General features: G+C 40.8%; 1 protein-coding gene across 1 annotated transcript in view; it reads right to left on the bottom strand.

Annotated features, from left to right (window-relative positions):
- vwa8 (von Willebrand factor A domain containing 8) overlaps positions 1-21,619 on the bottom strand; it is a 79,243-nt gene that overhangs the window by 11,004 nt on the left and 46,620 nt on the right. Inside the window, exons 27-39 of the mRNA XM_013913933.1 lie at positions 19,453-19,561; positions 18,976-19,114; positions 17,110-17,297; positions 13,127-13,246; positions 12,843-12,907; positions 12,636-12,761; positions 12,449-12,558; positions 9,833-9,984; positions 9,264-9,468; positions 9,093-9,174; positions 8,283-8,487; positions 1,290-1,398; positions 388-544 (exon numbers count right to left, since the gene is read on the bottom strand). Of these exons, the coding sequence (XP_013769387.1) occupies positions 388-544; positions 1,290-1,398; positions 8,283-8,487; positions 9,093-9,174; positions 9,264-9,468; positions 9,833-9,984; positions 12,449-12,558; positions 12,636-12,761; positions 12,843-12,907; positions 13,127-13,246; positions 17,110-17,297; positions 18,976-19,114; positions 19,453-19,561 (1,767 nt within the window). The remainder of the gene's footprint in view (positions 1-387; positions 545-1,289; positions 1,399-8,282; positions 8,488-9,092; positions 9,175-9,263; positions 9,469-9,832; positions 9,985-12,448; positions 12,559-12,635; positions 12,762-12,842; positions 12,908-13,126; positions 13,247-17,109; positions 17,298-18,975; positions 19,115-19,452; positions 19,562-21,619) is intronic.

Here is a 21,619-nt window from a genome sequence, read left to right as displayed (position 1 = left end):
CACACACACACACACACACACACACACACACACACACACACACACACACACACAGGTCGCCCAGTGGGATCTACCACTGTGCTTTACCATCCAGCTGGGACAGAGCACCCTGGAGTTGTTTGGAGCACCATACCTGGGGTGGCAGATGGCCCGCACATGCGTATTGTTCACACACATCTGGTTCACATCACATTACATTATACACCTCAGACACTTCAGATGTTGTTTTTTTGCAACAATCAGTGAACAAAAAACCAACAAAAAAAGTCTGCACACCTCTCCATGGTGTTGCACCTGTGGCGTTAACTCTATTTGGATATGGTTAAAGATCAAGTGTGCTTTCCAACACCGCACAGCTATTTTTAGCATGCATTTCATGCATATTACCTTTCTTTGAAGGCCTTTTCAGCCATTTCTCGGGCTGCCTTACGGACCTCTTCAGGAACCGCATCCTTCTCCACCTGTGAAACCTGATAGACCTTATGCCCTGCATCCAGACGATAGGGGCCTCCCTTGCCACCCAGCCCTGCTGTGTCTCTGCCACCTGTAGAGAAAGCGATTCAAACGGTTACAAAAGCTTTTGTCATTAATAAACGTTGACACAAAAGCATTGCCATACCTCACAAATGTAAAACAGATCATTATCATTATAACTGACTATATAAAAGTGGTTAATTTTCTGTTGACAGACGATACATTAACTGACTGTTTCACCACTACGACTGATGAAGATTTTTCCTGCTGCCTTCTAAATTTGACCACATCTTCTGACTATCAAAAGGACCTATAATGCTGCTAACAAGCTTGACATTTTTATTTTGGAGTTGTCTGTGCCTCTTTATCTTATACTAGGCCTCTGACTGAAAGAAGCCATTTCAGCTTTGTTCAGATTGGTTGCCATCATAAACGGGTTTGAACAGCAGGTGGGTGAGGCTTCTATCTTCACAGCCAGAGATTTGTGCCTGAGATGACGATACATAATCTATGTTGTGTCTATGATGCAGACTAACCAAGTTCAGCAATTTTGCTGCCAAAACACTAGTTGGTGGTGGAGTTTCTCACTTCAAGGGGATCCATTCTCTTCCAGTCAATTTAAAAAAATAAATGTTAGCAGAAGAAAGAGTCGAAAATGTGTACGTGTCATGCATGTAGTTACAATACTAGGGACATATTAATAGGTTACATTACAAGTTATGGCAATGGGTTTATAGAAGGGTCTGTGGATATATTTGGACACATGGATTTTTTTATTTCATGCATGTTACAATGTGGTCAAAAACAACTGTTACCTGTGCCTCCCGCCCACTGGTTACCCCCGACATGAGGAGCATTGTGGGGGTCGATCTTGCCATGTTTCGGGGCGCTGACATCCAGGCCACTGTCCCTCTGGATGGTGATCTGCAAGGATAGGATGAAGGGAAGCCATGTGGGTGATGTCATAAAAATGCCATAAACATCCAACAAAAACATGCTCATTTTTTGATACAAAATAACAAAAATGCACAAAAGAATAATTCGGTATTTCTATTATTTTAGAGTAAATTGAACTGACAAGCTAAAAATGTCTCCATATTATGAAAAAGAATCTAAGTATGTGTGTTCAAATAGCACCTAATGTAATCCGGTTTGAGATCAGCCATCATTTCTTGATAAGCCCAGATCATTTCTCTAAAACCTTTCTCTGCAATGTCGTGATGCACTGAACTAGTATGTGAGGGCCATACACACAACCAAACAGTCAGTTACATAGCATTATCAGTCAAAGCATTATTAGAATTAAAGGAGTCTCTATCATTTAGTAGTGAGGTCTTAGCAGAATGGACAGAATAAGCTCTGTCTTTCTCTGCAGGGGGGATAATAGACGGAGGGAAGGAGACACAGAGGTTAAAACTTTGCTTTTTTAGGTCCATCTCAATGGCACCATCAGAGCCAAAATCAGCATGCTGCCTCTCACTCTGAGGCAGGGCGGCAGGCCAGAGTCTGGCACGCTTGAAGGACCGAGAGAGAAACGGGTAGTTCAGTGAGAGACTAAGTGTATCCCCTGTGGTTCAGCTGCATTCTTACATATTGCAGGAATTCAAATGGTATCTGTGGGGGGAAGAAGCTCTCTTGTAAACTGTGGAAAGCGCTGTGTGTATGTTCAAGTTATTATCTTTTCTGCTGTTGATTTTTTTATTGGTTTCTTGTGGTCTGAGCGGTTAACAGAGACTTATCTGAAGGGAGCGGCAGTTTGCTGAAAAGGACCCCTCCCCTCCCCGTCCTCACCCAGTGTCCACGCATCACACTGACACACAGAGGAGCTCAGAGCTCAGGCTCTGTTCCCACACCTGCACGAAGCTGCTGGATCAGCAGTGCTCTCTATATTTAGTTCAGATTAGGAGCACCAGTCTGATACACAGCAAGTCAGATTATACGGACAAGATAATGCCCATTGTGGTACTGAGCTTAAACAGAGGCTCTATTATTGATGACGGGATTCACCAGACAGACAACAGATGTTTGGATCCTTGAACAGATTCACATTAACGTTTTAAATCAAGCTGCACCTCTAAACACGACTTACACAGCAGCAGCTTGTTGATCACAATTTAAGGTCCTTCTAAATCATATCCTGTGTTGTCAACCTTTGAGACACCAATGGGGAGCATAGTTTAAAATGAACATCAAGTTGCTTTCAATAAGAACTGAAAATAGCGATTAAGACCATGAACTCATCTTCAAAGTGTCTGCTAAATTCACAAAATGAGAGTCATTTTTCCACAGTCTATACAAATGCAACCAGATGAATCGCCCCTGCTGGCCATTAGAAAGAATGTATACAGAATGTATAATAAATTCCAATTTTAAATTTAAGACAACTAACTGTTAAAGTGTGTCTAAAAGTAGATTTGACATTTCTGATATTATTTTATTGCAGACAAAGTCACTCGTCAGCCTTAAAATAATAAGACAGAGGGAGACTGGAGGTAATGTAGAGCATGTGTCACCATTACAACGTGAGAGCACAGATGGAGGGAACCCTGCGAGCTAGTTCGGGCAGACAACTGGAGTTGCTCTGCGTCACACACACATAACCTGACCCTCTCTTCACATCACATCACAAACACACCCTCTAAGTTTGGCAGCCTATTTTAGCTCCCATCACCATCTGTGAAATGTCTCTCTGCCTGCTGCTTCAAACCATCCACCTCTACCACGTCTACTCATCAGTCCCAATTTTCATACGTAGCATACTGTGAAGTTATGAGTTCACATATGAGTAACATAGTGACAAATGAACAAACCCGGGAGAATATCTTTAAAAAAAAAACAAATAAAGATCAAAATATTTTATTCACTTTTTCCTTTTCCCAAGGGGAGATGTCCCCAAACCAATCACTGGAGCCAAAATGATGCTATTTCATGTCGATGCTGATGTGTAGCCTTGCCAAGACCAGCCTCAAAGGTTGCAGAAAACAATTGAGGCCTGGCTATTTAAAGCCATGTTATGGTACTTAGCTTGATGCGCTTGATTACAGTTGGACAACAACATGCGTGACTGGACCAATGTTTTTGATTTTTCATTGATAAATAGCTAATCAAGCCATACATGCAAAGCACAACTTTAAACACTCTCCTTTCCTACAAATAGACACAGACTCAAAGAGTGAGGCACAATCACAGCAGAACTCCAGCTGTGTGGGCTGCCTTACACAACAGACTGACATGAGGATTGCCTATACTGGCCGACAGTAAAAATGTCTTTAAAAAAAATTAAGAAGAAACTAGTGTTAACCTGAGTAAGTAGTGAGACCTTGGTCAATAACCAAAGCTCACCTCCAGCACTGTAACTGATCTCTGATTACACACTAACGTGCCTCTCAGAAACCTCTGCATAACATGAGCTGTGCTGCACACAGCTGTGTCATGTTGAGGAGTGGGTGTGTGCACTTGATCCACAGGAATATGACTTTAAGGCTTACAGTTGCTATACAAGTGTTTTTGAATGAGATTGCAATCACTCGATAAAAGTTAGTGCCACCGACCTAGCACCATCTCCATCAGGTTAACATCACCTGGTCCCCGATGCTCATTTTGTGCCTGTCATTCACAGAGGAAGTTGAGCTATGGGATTTTCTCAGCGTCGACTTATTTCAGTAATTCACCCTTGTCATCACACTGTATATAGATATAACACTCTCTCTGCGTCGCAGCATAATTATGAATGTATCACCACACTGCTAATGCACTCTAATCTGACTGTCAAACCAGGAAAAGGGTTGAGTTCTTAGAACACAACTAGTGTTGAGTTCTAATCTAATATAAAATCCATTATAAAAGCTATATTTTGATGTATTAACACAAATTGTTCTCCTTTAATTCCATAAAAGATATTTATGCACACAAAAATATATGTATCATCTTTAGCTGTAATAAAAGGTCATGTCTAAAATCATTCCCTGTTGGTGTGTTACATATAATTTGCATCAACTGATTAGAATGTCTTAATTAAGGATGAGAACTTATCCGTGTAGTGCCCTTAAAACTGGAACGACAGAACAGAAAAGAAGAGAAAAGAAAAACGTACTTACAGTCTCACAAATGTGCTGAATTTAGAGTTTCCAGAATGATTGTTAAAGTCTGAACAGCCTATGGTAATGACACAATGTGCAAGCGTGTGTTCATTATGTCAGTTACTGTTCAGCTTTGAGTGAACTATCGGCTGTCTATTATACCAGGATTAGTAAATGAGTGATTTCAGACACAGCTAATGTCGGCTAAACTATAACTGTTCCAGTAGATCTTGCTACAGCAACTGAATGCTCATTGTCTTTGAAAAACACAACCGATGACCTCCCAGGCTGAAAAATAGATGTCATGGAAAGGTGAAAAAAACCTGGACTTTCATGTTAAAATTCACTGAAAAAATGGTTTTAACCTCTATGCATCATTTCACACTTCATATAAAACTGTACATTCTCTTTTTTATAATTCCTCCATTTGAATGGATTAGAAGGTCGTTGGGGTTGCTTTACCTCCACATATCCAAGCCACTGAACTGGACCTCTTGAGCATGTTTAAAATAACAGATTTTATAAAGTTTATAACCAGATATGAAGTACAGAAGTACAGAAGCTTAAACACATATGGAATCTCTTACTTATGTTCATATGAAAAAAAATAACACAATATTTAATCCACAGTACATCTCAGTTTTTCAACACGATGAAGAAATTCTGCTGTAGTAAATGAAAGAAATCTGTCAGGATGACTCTTTGGGACTAAATTGTAATTAATAGATCTGTAGAATTACATAAAAAGTACCTCATTTCCCAAAATGTCTTGTAATAAGAAAACACAGTTTTTGCTTCTTCTTTTTTTCTGTATAGACAAATAGATCAGTAGGAAAAACTGTAAAATAAAGTCCCAAACATATGTCCTTCTTCACATTTTCCAAAGCCGTCCAGTGGGATTTTAAGATATTGGGAGTCTCTGTCGGGCTAATTTGGCCCCCAGGCCTTCTGTTTGACACCACTGATTTAAACAATGACACACAATTGAATTAAAATCCTCGCTTTTTTTGGTTTTTTTAATACTGGCGTCTTTAGCATAAAAGGATTTAAGGATGGATGATTCTTACCAGTCACGCGAAACTGATAAAACCACACACTGTAATGAATGAAATTAAGAGTTGAATGCTTCATGCGTAGAGATGTTTGCTTAGATTAGAATGAATATTCCAAGATTGTATCACGCTTAAGGCAAAACTTTGATGCAGTTTAAGCAGCTCCGTAAGAGCAGGAAAACACCTTTGAAGAACATGCTGAACTGTAAATACCTTATAATACCTGCATTGATGCCAATTGCTTGATTGGTGCTTGTCTCATGCTAAAGTAATTTTGAATTTCCTGCTCCAAACAAAAGACAGATTACTACGCTCCGTAACCACAATTTGGGGTTTAAAGAAGCACCACAGAACTGAATGGTTGATGTCAAATTACTGCGTAAATCTTGGATAAATGTGTTTGTGTGCTGCTGTTGCTGCATGTCCCGCTCATAAACAGTAAGCTAATGATGGCACGTTAGCGCTGAGAGACAGGCAGAAACCAAAAGAAGGAATTAAGGGGAAAAGGACGGCAACGTCAGTGGAGAAAACTTCATTTTTAATGACAGTGGGAATCAACGTTTTTACCCCTCCCTTTTTCTTTCTTTTGCTTTCTACCAGTATATGTCTCTGTCTGTCTCTTATCTGCGGTCCACGCCTTGTCTTCTAGGATAAATAACCTCATAAATTTCTTATTCTCCTTCAGACCACTACAGACAGACAGTGATATAAGAGCGATGGTGTAAGTGTGAATACACACTTTTGAATGTGTGTATGCAGTCACACATAGTGCATGAGGTCAGCCCTTTTCTTGAGTAAATACATGTCCCAGTGTGATGCTGGGCGCACGCTAGTGTGTGGGTGTCAGCATAAATGCGTGCCCGTACACGAACGTTCAAAAATATTCTGTGTGTTATATAAAGGTCTCAGTGATTCAGTGTATCTGCAGATTGATGAAGCTGTGTTATGTTGTGTGTGTGCATGCAGGTTCTGAATGACCTGAAATTAATGGTGTAGGAAACACTGCACCATTAATCAATGGCTTTTCAGTAAAATGAACATATAGATGGATGCATGAATGGATGGGCATAAAGAGATTTCGGAAACTATTATTAAGATCGACTAATTTATGAAGTGAGCAATGTGGTTAGAAAGCTTTGTCTCAGAGTTCAACATGCCATATTTTTATGACTTGTATTAACATACAGATACTCTGTAGACACTTCTACAGATGCTTTAAACTTTGAGGGAGCAAGCATGTGCATGCATGAATATGAGTGAAACTGAAGAGCTTGTGTCAGTGGGGAAAGGCCAGGTAGATGGAAAAGTGGCACCTGGCCAAACCTGCCGAAAACAGGGAAGTGTAAAAACAACAAATCACACAATTAAGTGTCAGGTTGAGTGACTATAACTGGTTGCAATATGCAGGATAGCTGCAGACACCAATCTGGCACCATGCGTGCAGATAGATGATGAGTGATGTCTCCTATGTATCTTTGTCTGCAGGAATGATGTCAGCTATGCTGTAATGGAGCAAAGTCAGAGCGACGTGTGGAGGCGCCACGCTTACTTGGGCACACACACATAGCTCATTGCGTGCTTTTCCAGAAGTATACAGTAGAGGTATTAATGAGTATTACGAAGGCAATAAGCCATCATGACATGAGCTTTGTTTATTAAACCTGTTAACCACTTCCAGCATGAAGAGATTTCCTTCTTTTTTCCACTTCACACTTTAGTCAGAACCCATTTTGTTATGCTCTATAACCATGTCATAAAAACAAGGTACTTGGCACATACTGTGCAAACATCTACGCCCATATAGAGCTAACGTAGTATGTACACTGTTTGGCAAAGCAGATATAGAGAGCCTTTTAGGCGGCTGTGAACAAACTCAGTAGAGCCCATGCTGTTTGCTGAGACTGAGCACAGGGAGAGTCTGTCCAAGTCTAACCTACAGTGGACTCAAGGTGACCCACCAAAGAAGATATGACTATTGACAAATCTAAACCAGAAACAGGCAGAAACGGTGAGCTATGGGTGTTTTCGAGTCTATAATCTCACACAAAGACGCTTGGGATAGCCTTGTGATATGTTTTACAGCAACCAATGCAGATAGCTCAGACTCCAAAAATTAGTCACTGATATTATACAACTTCATGATTGGTCTCCTTGTTACCATTTTTTCAGGCCATGTTGCATCTTCTATCTTCATGCCTGGTGCAACAAACACAGATCTGCAGCTAATGCTCTCTGCATGTGGACGACTCCAATATGCCAAGAATGTTTGTGTCTATGTGCACATGTGGGCACCTAAACAATGCTGTCTCAGTGCTCTGGTCTGAATGTTCTGACCTACACTAAGGGTCAAAGCTATTGCATCATCAGCACGACAGCCAGCCATTCATAACCATCCACCCTGGGTACAGCTGGGTCATGAATTATGGAGCTGAAAATATTCCCTTTAGCACAAAAACAGAAATGTTTCAGCTAATGTCTTCTGCCAGAGTGAGGCGAGCATGCAGAGCAACTTCCAATGGAGAGTTGCTTTAAAATAGAGGTGCTGCCCCTCTGTGGTGTGGAGATTAACTGCAGGCTGCAAGCGTTTCTAGTCATTGTATTTGCCACTTTGTGGAATTCTATAGAGAAACTTATCAATGAGCCATGTAATGTGCTCAAAGACACTCTGTTGTATTACCTGTATGGGTCTGCCGTCCTCTGAGCCAATCATATTCCTCCATTCCATCAGTGAGCGCTGCAAGGTGTCTAATCCTGTCTCCCAGAGACGGATGTACCCGCCCATATCCACCGTGACGACACCTCCAGAACCAAGAGCAGCTATCAGCACATCACACTCTGACACCTTGGACACCCAGTTGGTGTAGGGCGACACAGTCATTGACCTGCCAATTACAGATACAAGAAAAGGTCACAACACAGAACACAGAAAAAGAAGTTGATTTAGATAAGCAGGGACCATTGAGTTTTTATTCCACTCTTTTCTATTCCAGATCCTATGCAATTATAGTAATGATATTTATTCACGGTCTGTACAGATCTTATACTGGGCCTTGGGGCAGGCCTTCAGATCATCCTCTGAAACAAATGTTTTATCTCTTTCCACCCTTTAAAACTGCCCCTCTTAAATAGATGATGGGAGGGGCTTCTGCGCTTACCGGCAGAATGGTGTACTTGAAATGACAATTTTCACATATGCTGGGTTAATTTTTTTGGAACCTGGTCCATGTTAAATATGAGTATCCATTTGTCTAAGAGACAAAAATTAGAGGGGAAAAAGCGTAATATGTCCTCTAAAAAAATTACAAGTTTCCAAGGTTGAACACATGTAAGATGCAGAGAAGATATTTTAGCACTTTTGGGTTTTTTTTCTTTTATAGTGCAATGCTGTCACTGACCTCTAGCTGGAGCCAAAGGATGTAAAGTTACATTCTTGTTCTGAAAGTACTGCAGAATGAGGTAGTGAGGTAGTAAGACACCAGCGGTTTACCTTGGAACAGGAATATATTTGAGCTTCTTGGAGTTGAGATCAGTCACCTCCAGGTATGCCGCTGTCATTGGAGGTGTGACGTCTGCGTGGCAAAGAAAACTAATCTTTAAACTTTTGAAAACTTTCAAAACTTATATTTCCTGAAAACCTTTATGTAAGGTGAACTCTGACCTTTGGGGTACAGCTCTTTTAGGGGGACTTTGTTAGGTGGAAGAGCTCGAACCACCTGATTGACCGGGATCAGACTGACACAATTCTCCTGTTTGGCCGTGGCGCTCCGAAGCCCTCCTCTGAAGAATGCTTGAGCCCCGCTGTCACCACTCTTTATCGCTGATAGGTTGACGGGTCTTTTAAAGCTGTACACTTCATTAGGTGACTCATCAAGAGAAGAAATCCGAAGGAAAACGTCACTCTTAAGCCATCGGTCATACGCATTAGAGTAACTCACTCACAATGCTCTTTGTTTTCAATTAACATCTTCTCTAACGCTTTCATTTTTTCATACATGAATCAGGCAGATAAAATACAGACTCAAAGCTAGGCCCTGTCTTAGCTTTGACTTTCAAATAGGTTCCAAAAAAATGTTAACGCCACATGACCCCGCTTCCCTTCAAGCTCTATAGAGTTCAACTAGATATTTCTACTTCTAGTAGAAACATAAAAAGAAAGAAGACAGGAAACTGGAATAAGAATTATTATTGTCACACAAATTTCTTCACCAAATTCCTTCATAATCTCACCATGAGATCTGGGAAGCCGACGATGAGCCGCGCGTAGGAATCTGTGTCAACCAGCACACGGTTAGGGGAAACAATCTTCTGGTTCAGAGCGGCACTCAGGTTCTCGTTGGGTAGCTGCTCACATGACAGCATCTGGGGTATAGACAACTCGGCTGCAGTGATGGACCAGCATGAGTTTGGCGAAACAGAAACATGAAAGAAAACAGTGAGAAAAAGAAAGAAATAGCAACTTGTCCATTGGGGGAAACTGGGACTGAGTGTTGTCGAGGGTCACATCAATAAGTTGAACTCACTCGTGCTCAATATTTCAATATTTCCTCTTAAGAATACAATCCACTGAAGTGTGACAACTATGAGCTATAGCTTTTCAAATGACTAAACATTTGAAAATGTATTTAACTTATGGCCATTTAATGTATAAACTTAGAGGTCTGAAATACAGCTGTTATTAGTTTAACTCTCTCTATTTCAGTCTCCATGTTAATTGGGTCTTTAAGAACTGCTACACAGCAATACAGCAGAACATGAAAATCTGTTAAATAAACATAGGGAGATTGCTGTTTTTATTATATACCGTGCCATTAGGTGCGATTTTCCAAAAACACAAAATTTCATTTCATATATATGGTGACGATTGCCAGCTTTATCTATCTTTTAATCACTCTGACAGCTCCTCAGTTGGAGTCCTGCTTGATTGTCTTAGCAATGTTGAGTCAAAATTTCTAAAATTTTAACGAACGGAAAACTGAAGGAATTTTATTCGGTCTCAGTCGTTCTTTTGGTACCCCAGATGTTGACTTTGCTGCTCTGACCCCTGAAAAGCTCGGTTACTAATCTTGGGGTAAAAATCGACAGTGCGCTTGGTTTTGATGCCCACGTAAATGGCGTGGTGAAATCTTCATTCTTTTACCTCAGACGTCTGTCAGAGGTAAGCCTCTTCTCTCCAGGCGTGACTTGGAAACTGTCATCCATTCTTTTATAACCTCACGCTTGGATTACTGGAATTCCCTTTTAATAGGGGTTGGCCAGGGTGCTCTGTCACACCTGCAGCTGGTGCATAATGCTGCAGCACGGTTTTTAACTGGTAAAAGAAAATTTGAGCATATTACTCCAGTTCTGGCCTTCTTACACAGGCTTCCAATTTAAAATCATTTTAAATTGTAAATCCTTAAACAGTTTGGCGCCTGTATATTTGTCCAATCTGCTGCAGCCCCCCTCGTTTACTCCGGTCAGCTGAGCAGCTGTTGCTCTCAGCCCCTAAATCGCGGCTGAAACTTGGAGGAGACTGAGAGTTCTTCTTCTTCCTCGTCACATTAGGCAATCTACTTCAGTATTGGTCTTTAAATCCAGGTTAAAAACAAATTTTTATCCGCTGGCTTTTGACTCAGTGAGTAACTGACATTGTTAATTTATTGTTATTGATTTATTGTACTTTTTATATTTCTGCTGTACAGCACTTTGGCTGCCCATGTGCTGTTTTTAAAGTGCTATATCAATAAATTATGGCACGGTACAAAGATTACTTCAAAAGAGATTTCACTAATTACGATCAAAACGTGCAAACCTTTTAAGCGCAGTAGGACCCGCTTTGTTTGTTTGTTCTTTTTAGTTTCTTTGTGGCTTTTTTAGTCCATTTAAAAATGTGATGAATATAATGTTGAAAAAAAAAAACAGTATATCCCACAAGGCGATATTTGACATATTTAAACAAGCAAACACTTTGAAACAGTCTCTAAAAGTTAAAGGTGATCTACATGAGCAACAGCACAAGTTATTAGCTTTTCAATTATTTATTGAAAAAAATATAAACGGATATTCTTGAATGGAAAAAGTAAGTGCATATTTGGCCTCCAGACGCTAGCATTGAACAACATCTTGAAGTTGTTTTGCATATTTGTCCACCAGTTACTGACATCAGCTTTCTAAGATTTATGACCACAAGAAGTCAAAACTTGTAGAGAACATATCTTTATTGCTGGACTGACGTGTTTAGGCTTGTGGCTTTCATCAGTCAGGGTCATCAGGATCATGATGACCACGAAAACCCCGAAGACACGTCTTGTGGCCATCAGAGCTAAAGGCCACTAGTCAATACAGATTACATCTATCATTACAGCCCTCTTCCTCTGCTTGTCTACCACCACTATGTCCAGTTGATTAGCCGCCACCACTTTGCCTGTCTGTAACTGGAAGTCCTACAGGATCATAACTCGGTTGTTCTCAACAACTCAAAGGGGCATTTTCCATTTTGACCTTGGGACAGGCCATACTCAGCACAGGTATTCCTGTATATTATACAGGCTACCTGGTTCTGCTATTCCATGTATGCCCTGCCTGCTAGCATCCTGGACACTGTTGTTATGTGCTGGATTGTCTCTGGGTATCTTTGCACAGCCAGCACCAAGGATCTTGCCTGGTGTGATAGACCACAACATCCCAGGAACGACATCAGATCTGTGTCCAGAAGAGCACCAGTCTAGTTAAAGCTAAGATACTGCGCAGGACCATTAAGCTCCCAGACCTCTGGTAGAGGTCCCAAGCTTGAATGATAAAGACAAGAAAAGTAAGATTTTTCATTTTGACTCTGTGTGTGTGTCTGTGTGTATAAATATATACCTGAGCTTGTTCCATGGCCTGAGTTGACTGAGTCCTCACTGATGCTGTGAAGCTGACAGACTCCAGAGTCTTCAGCTGCCATGTGCATGGGCTTGGTCAGCAGGAACTTCCTATACAGTCAGACATGCACGATTATTTTAAAGTTCTATCCAGAGACCTGGACAGATATTTGAGATCCATTACTTACTTGTTAGAGTTGCTCTCCAGCAGCAGCCAGCGGTCCTCTGCCACCAGGAAGACAGACTTTAGGTTGATCGGAAGGGAGATGGAGTGAACTCGTCCCTCAAGCACATCCAGGACCTCCAGCTGGTTGCTGCACATGCAAAAGCAGCGACTGATACCACAAGACTTCAGGATGCTGGTGCTGTGTAACAATGTCATGGATGTAGTTTACCTGTCCTCCTTATAGAACAGAAGCCAGTTTTTGTGGGAGAAGTCACGACACATTTTATACCCTGCCTGCAGGCAACAATCACAGAAACAAAAACACATTAAGTTCAAATCTTTTCACGGAATGATCAGAAGAATAATTGACAAGTCTTTTCATAATGCAGTCTAGTTCAATGTCAGATTTAAATCTAGTCACGTGGAAAAAAATAAAGCCTTGAATGAAAAGCAAAGAGTTTACGAGCCACAAGTGAATTTAAATTTGTCTCTGGAGACACAGAGTCTTCTGACCTGTTGTTCCTTACTGTTCCACCAGTTCGACGATCTGCTGGAAGACTGATCACTGTCGGGGGAAATCATGAGCCTCCGCAAGGCGCCTGTCACCAAGTCCAAATGGAGCACTGTGTTACCCTAAAGAGACAGAAAGAGGAATTAAAACTGGAGAATACAACTGAGAGGAGCCTGGATTCTGGCTGGTTTTCAGGGGATCAAACACTTTTCTCACTCGGTGCAAATTATGACTTTTGTATAATATGTTTTTTGGTATGTGTTTTTTAAATGATATTCTGTCTCTCCATTAAAATTAAACCATAAAAATTAGAGTGTTAATTTGTCTATTTGGATGCCATTCACCACTACACCACAACGCACCACTGCAGGACTTTCCCATCTACACAGTTTTCAAACAAAGCTTGCTCACAAGAAAATACAAGCTCACTACACCAGCACTAGTAGTGTCATTCAGTCTACAAATCACTCGGCAGCTCTGTGCCTAAACACATGTCCAAAAAGCTAAATACATATTATATGAAATATTTTGTTATTTGAAAGACCTAGGAGTGTCTTCTCATGTTTTAAGGTCCAAAGCAAACCTGTAGTGAGGTGGGCAGCATTTTTACAGCCTAATCACTTGGAGATCCAACACTTTTGTATAACATAAAACTGTCAACACTGAATACAGTTGTCAGCAAGCGTACTTGGAAGATTGATGGAAAAGGTTGGTTATTAGTCTGCTAAGACAGCGGTCTCCAACCTTTTTTGCACCACGGACCGGTTTATGCCCGACAATATTTTCATGGACCGGCCTTTAAGGCGTCGCGGATAAATACAACAAAATAAAACTAGTACCGGTACCAAAAAAAAAAGAAGATTTATTCATAACACACTGAAAAGACCCAGGAAAACCGAGTTAACGATAAAAACGATAATAAAATAACGCTGAAAACCGATAAAAACTCTGAAAACCATACATTTCACACCTGAGCCTCAACTCTCGCGGCCCGGTACCAAACGACTCACGGACCGGTACCGGTCCGAGGCCCGGGGGTTGGGGACCGCTTTGCTAAGATATTAAATTAAAAAATGTTAGAATAATTTATTTTTCAAATTAACTTTATTATTTTTGCTTTTTGAAGAGTACTTTGTGGACCTTCACTCTTATCCATGTGGTTTCTTCTATATTTTGTGGCAAATGTGGGTTTAACTGTCCCTGAGCTCATCAGTGACTAGGATTGTCTTTTGCTTCCAATAACCTCCATCTGTGCTCTTTTACACCACCCGCACAGCTGATCGACTTCTTCTTAATTAGTTTCACTGAATTAACTAAATATTTCTTGATTTCAACTTGTAATTCCCTGTGTGGTCTCCTGTTTTTGTTAATTATGAGACAGTTTATGACCATTTCTGTTTAATACTATAAATCCTAGTGTTTATTTCCTCCAGTACAGTTCCTCCATCAACAGAGGGTGCTCTTCTTCCAGTGGAACCCTCTGGTTTGGGTGCTGATGTTCCTCTACATTCAACAAATGTGCCTGCTGCACTTTCAACTAATTCAATTCAAAGATAAACCGATTGCCCGTATGGGCTTCTGTGTTTGTATGCAGGATATTTGTGTGTGTGTGTGTGTGTGTGTGTGTGTGTGTGTGTGTTTTGGATGAACTGTGCAAAAGGCTTTCGTTTGTGACGCACAAGGATTCATCTTCAATTGAGTTTTATGAGAAGGAGCCACAGGGGAGCTGGCCTCGGGCCCGGCTACCCTGCTTCACGCTAATGGTTTCCTTATGGCCTCCCATTCCTGACACTCACACAGTGATACTGAAGACAGAGAGGGCAAACCCCATTTCCTGATTCTAAACATACACTGCCATTGGAGGAAGTATGTACATCTGAGAACACACGTGTGCATCCTGCATGTGGATGTATCTGCACTAAGATTTTGTGTATCTGAGGGATAAAAATATAACTGCTATGTTTTCATACCCTTAAATGTACCATTGTGATGTCTTTAAATACTTTCACAAGACTGTGGATGCATTCATTCATGTGTGTATGCTTAGCACAATCGGCCAACCTCTGTAGATTATGTATCGGAATTTCAGGAGCGGGACCACGCCTCCAAATACGCTCCTTCCGGCCGTCATCTATATAGGTTCCCACAGTTCTGCAAGCTGTTCGTTCTCGTTTACGTGCCCCACCCTCCCTCCCTCCTTGTTCTCAATTCTTTAACTTCTTCACTCCTATTTAAGTATAAGGGGATCTGCCAGGCCCGGGAGCCATTGCCAGTCCCCTTTGAGGCCTTCCCCAAACCGCAGCTTACTTCATGTCCAAGCATTCACCTTTACCTACTAAAATGCTGTCAAACCTAATATGAGGACGTGGGCCCAGCTAGTGAAATGTATGTGTGTGTGTGTGTGTGTGTGTGTGTGTGTGATGGTTTCCCTGATCTCCCTGGAAGGCCAATGACCTGCAAATGAACTTCATGTTGTCTGGACCTCTTCATTTTTAGACAGACGTAACATGATCCATCGCCACAGTATTTTTAGAAGTCCTCCTCTTGCCTAATATGCACCAGCTGTGGAAGTGTTCTGGTCGGAGAAACAGCCTACACACATTGTTTTTGTCTGACAGTCTGCTGTCATAGGACAGGGTCTTACAGGGTAAGAGGGATTCAACGACCGACTCAACAACCACTAACCTCCAACCATTTTAAGAAGCGGACTTCTGCACAGCTATTTTAAATCTGTGAGGAATCTGTGGTTGTCCTCAAGAAATAAAAAAAAGAAGTTTAAATACCAGTGTTGTGTAAGTGTCCGGTTACTGGATTGTAAACAAGGACGTTAGACAAAAATGGTTAGACTAGGGTTCCTCAGTGAAGACCAACAGATGCAAGTGCACCCTTTTTATACCACTAAAACTACAAAACATAATGGTGATTCTTTTCATTTATGTGTGTGTGTGTGTGTGTGTGTGTGTGTGTGTGTGTGTGTGTGTGTGTGTGTGTGTGTGTGTGTGTTTTTGGTTTTGTTGTTTTTGTTTTGACTCCCCTCCACTACCTTGAAGACACACTGTTGTGGGTTTTGACCACTGGGGGTGCTGTACAGCTTTGATGAATAAATCATCTTCTGGAACTCAGACGTTTATATCAATTGCAAAAGCCAGTCAAGTTTGATGCTGTTAAAGTTAGCAACACCCAAACGTATATTTGACCAGTCACGGAGGCTCCACTACCACCTGTCTAAGACAGACCAATCACTTCAAGGACACGAGGTTTCCTGACCACATTTATAAAAGCGCCTGGCACCATACCAGGTATTGTTGATAAATAAAGACGAACGGTCTGTGGCCACCACCTGGAGTTTCACCAGGTGGTGGCCACTGTCACCTTCATTTGCACCAAAGCAGGTTAAATAGATTCATAATGGTTTATGGTTCCTAACTGGACAGAGAGATATCCCTGAAGGTTAACTGACTTTGTGCTATACTGTGATGATCCAGCTTTTCCTTTTTATGGAGTACCTTGTGCTAGCACATCTATTTGTGTGATGCACTCATACTGTATATGAATCAACCTGCTAGCGAAGCCAGACACTTTGACATAATGACTTCAACCTCATGATGGTCGTTAAAATACTTTTGTATACTGTTGTATACAGTCTATGGTTGAAAACTGAAATCATGATAACATAGCAAAATGTACAAACTGATCAAAGTGGGCAAAAACTGAAAAATGTCACCTTGTCCAAAGGTATGTTAAGTGTTACAAGCTACAAGCCTTTTAGGGAGTGTGTGAGAAATGCCAGCACAGAGCCAAACCCCACTTCCCTTTGAACAGGCATTTAGAGCAGTTTGGATAAACGGCCATTGGGCTGTGGTGAAAATGTGTAACATTAACAATGAAAATCTCATTGGGTACATTCATTTCATTCACTCGATCTAATGCAATCTAATCATGCAAACATGTCTTTGTGTACATGTGTATATATTTGTCTGCCAACCTGTTCCTCGTGCAGCACCACCTGTCCATCCAGTGGACTCCCAAGTGGAGCAACCGTAACAAAGGGCTGCCAGACACCACTGATGGTCCTGGGGAAGACATCGTAGAGCTCTATGCACTTGATAGTTTCCCCACGCTCCTTCATGGAGTACAGGGACACTGGGTTACAGGTGGCCACATACAGCACATCTGTCAAAACAAAGATTGAATGCATTCTGTGAATTGAGCTACTGCAACAGGCAGTACATTTCCCAGAATGCAAGGTGCTAATTAAATAGACTAATGTTACTCTGCAGCTGTCGGTGTCGATGCAAAATGGTGACAATCTGAAATTAGGGGTGGTCATATATAGGGATTAATAAATACACTGTAGGGGTGATTTCTGACACAACCGATGTTATAATGGACACATGGCACTCAAGTGATTCGGGATTGAACTGATGAAAGAATTCTGCAGGAGACCAAAAACTTATTTGGGGGTGAATTCAGCAAACCTTTGAAGTTTAAAATCGGATTTTTAAGGAAATTCTGTAAATGTCAAGTTTGTAAATCCTGATGACTACTGAAATAAATCTAAATACACTTAGATAAAGTTTCAATATAGCTACCCAACTGAGTGCATACAGGTGTTTTAAGATGGCTCGCATGGTGTGAGGCTTGCTTTATTTTCTTTTTTACCTCCAATGTGAAGTCTGACAGGTGCTTTTCAGTATGCTTCTGATTAGGCCACCTAAAGCTGATATAAAGCTTCTATAAACTTCTATGTTTTCTTATATATTGGTTAGTTGATATCATCGGCCAGTATGGACTTACTGCAAAGATATGAGGATATATGTTGTCCAGTATGTATGGACTGATTCTTATACAGCGCCTTTCTATTCTTCTAGAGCACTCAAAGCACCTTTTTCTTCTATGTTTAAGTTCTTTTGTATCTAATGGGATTAGTATCTTGCCCGAGGATATTTGGCATGCAGACTGGAGCAGCCAGGAATCCAACCACCACTTTTCCGATTAGTAGATAGCCTGCTCTACCTCCTGAGCAACAGCCACCCTTGTGCATCAATGTAACACTTGTGATTGTCTCTTTTATAGAGCATGGTGCAGAAAAAGACATCTGGGGTGATTTACAAATGGTGTCATCACATAGTTTGTTAAGCAGAGTTACGTCCTCTCAGCACTGCCTGCAGCACATGTAGCAGAGTCGCACCACAGCTGAACAAACATGGCGCAAAGTCTAACCGTGTGTCCGTGGTAGGTTTCCAACTACTTTAAACTGTAAATTACTGAAAAGTTGTAACAGTAACTCCATCCTTAATAACTCAAGAACCAATAACTCAGGGGAAAAAACAGTATTAAAAATCCAATCTCTTCTAATATCTTTTTGTTTTTAATTTTACTAAAAATTCTATAATTAGGAATTTTTAATTACCTTGTTAAATTTCCAGGTGTTTTTTTTTTAATGTTGTTCTGTCGTTAGTGATTTTCCTGTTGGTCTAATTACTTTTTAAATACATGAATCCATTCTTCATTATGTCATGTTAATGGTATCCTGTCTTCTTCCAGTTTATGATCACTGTCACTGCATATCTTGTGCTTTTCCTCTCCCTTACACAGCTGCACACTGTTTCCAGTACATACTTCAAACAATTTCCTTGCTTCATCCTGTACTGTCCACACACACACTGAGGCCTAGGGTAAACGTTTTTTATTGTTGTTATTCCTTCCTGTATATAGCACCTTATTTACTTCATGATGCTTCACCCACTGAAATCTCTAAAGCATCACAAAGAAAAGAACATCTGATAACACAGACTCGAGGAGGGACTGCTTAATAACGTGCGCAAGTTTGTGTTTGCTTGTATAATACCATCTTTGGTGGTGACGTCACAGATGATGTTAACTTCATTCATGGGAATCTGCCAGTGGGCTTTCTCTTCAGTGAAACTCAAAGCCCTGCTTTCCTGCCTGTTGCAGGGGTACTTCTGGACACGCAGAAACACTGGGCCCTGGAAACAGACGTCAGACACTTATAGCAGTGCGCACGTACTCACAATATATCAAAACAAGTCATACTATTGCAACAACATGGCACACCCTAGTGTTCTGCTTGCAGCTTAAGTGCGAAAGAGTTAAAAGAGTACATTTGATAAGCAATGTAACCAGAGGAACCATTTGGGTTGTGGATGAACATCTTGATACATTTCTTACGTTAAAAACTCACTGCTGTCAGTCTTTTGTAGCTGGGAGGAATGTAAGATAACCACAGACACTCACTTTGAGTACTGGTCCAATACACGAGAAGTGTGGGGCATCACACTGTAATAATCTGTCTTCATGTGTATACCTTGACATCTATGGGCCGTGTGTCCGTGGGACACAGTAGTTTGCGTCGAGTGTTGCCACCTTGGTTTATGGTCCAATATCCTGTCATCTTGACCTCCGGCAGGGGAAACCTAAAAATTGAAGGTCACATGATAACTCCACTGTAAGGCCTGCAAAATGTAATTTATAATAAGAAAGTACTGGCACAGATGCATGGAAGTTTTTTGTTTTTTTTCTGGGTGTGGGTACTGATGTTGTGATTTCTCATTTTGGAAATGGGAAACGATTTTGCTTGCCCACATCAATTAAGATGAACTCAGCCTACTTAAGGGCTCAACGTGGCTGCCACAAACTGACTTCAGATGTGAGCCTTATCCTGTTACAAGCTAGATTTTTAAAAGAAAGACTTTGAAATGTGATCCCATTGTCTCAAGAAAGGCTAAAGTCAACATATTCAGAACACTATGTGTTTGTGTCTGACCAGATGTCCACTGGTTTTCCCATGAATCTTATTGGCTACAGGTGGAGTGAAAAATACATCAGTACCACAAAAAAATAAAAAATTCTGGAGGATAGACAGTTCTCTAATCATATGCATTTCTATGAATGGAAAAGCAGAAAGAGAAATTACTCTTTGTTTTCCATTTCCAAATCTGAAATCTAAGGGACAAATGTTTGCTGTGATGTGGGTAGAGAAACTAGTCTGATAAGGTGCTTAAGATGGGTGATGACAGAAGAGTAATTTAACGACTTGGATTGATGTCGGTACAGACATAACAGGAAAATACTTGTTTCTGCCCTGTTTGTTTCAGGATTTACTTGTTAATGAGATATGAACGTGTATTTATAAATGTGATACTTAAATAAAACCACAGGAGACAGAAGAAACAAATATTTTCCTTTATTTAAAAGACAAAGCTGTACATTGTGAGGCAATGGGGTTGATTTCAGAATAGATTTTTCTTATAAATAGGTTTAAGAATAGATCTTTGTTTATTTAACACTTCAGGAAGCATTGTGGAGACTTCATGAAAGCCTAAAGGTTTAATAGAAACCACTCATACAGTTCAAGGCAGCATCAACCGAGTTCAAGCCTTTCAGGAATTCAATGCCAACAGTCAACAACATTTTAAAATTACAAAATGATGCCTGACAGTCACACACTCACGTGGCACAGTCCCTGAAACCGCTGACCTCTCAGAAGCCACTTTCAGCTGGCAAGTTTCTGGAAAGGTTCTTTGAAAGGCAACAACAAAACTACCAACACAACAAAAACCACTGGCATTAAGGCAAACTCTGGGGGAACAATTATGCTGAAAAATCTATGCATTAAAAGATTGCATGGCCAGGATTACTACTGCATGTCTTCTGCATCTTTGAGTTGCTCAGCTCACTACAGAGTGCCTTCCACTCGCATCGCACTAATTTAGTGAAGTATTTCACTATATCTCTTTGTAATATGTAATAAGAGAGACATTTCTCTGTGATTCATTTGCAGCGTTCAGAGCCAGCTCCAAACCAGAAGACAGATTTGTGTGCCGGGGGCCTGTGTAGGAGGGGCAGCACCGTGAAGAATGCACTAATGGAGAAGAGCATCTTGCATGCACGGCAAATATTGTACACTGTGCACGTCTGCCATCACTTTACCAGACTGAGGAAGCTAGCAGGGTTGATTATTCACATTTGAATGGGCATCATATTAGATTATATTTCCACTGTGTGTTAAGCATCAATAGTTTTTGATATATTTAAAATAGCTGACATGCTAAGATAAACTCTGAACAAATCAAGTAATGACAAGTTTAGGTTCCATTATTTAAAACCGCTTCTGACAGATTTCTAATTTTATGAGGGATAAAGGTTTGGATTAACAAGAAAAACGGCTCCTCTGTGGAACTGATAAAGATCCGAGATAAGGCTCTACTCTGCGATCATTCTGAGCAGCGCCACACATTAGCTAGCACCTTTTATAGTATGACAAACCCCAAATCTTGATCTGCTCCATCGTTGACTATGTGTTCGTCATGTATTTTGGTCCATCCAGCTATTATTATCCCCCTGTGAGGCTCTGTGACCACAGTTCTAACAGTGCAACAATCTGATTCTGTCTGTGTGTGTGTCACGTAATTGATGTGCCTCTAATGTGTGTGTGTGTGTGTGTGTGTGTGTGTGTGTGTGTGTGTGTGTGT

Source organism: Pundamilia nyererei, unplaced genomic scaffold (assembly GCF_000239375.1).
Source record: "Pundamilia nyererei isolate P.nyererei 1_Seehausen unplaced genomic scaffold, PunNye1.0 scaffold00160, whole genome shotgun sequence".
Lineage (NCBI taxonomy): Eukaryota > Metazoa > Chordata > Actinopteri > Cichliformes > Cichlidae > Pundamilia > Pundamilia nyererei.
Note: the sequence above shows the minus strand (reverse complement) of the source record. Positions and strands in the feature narration are given on the sequence as shown.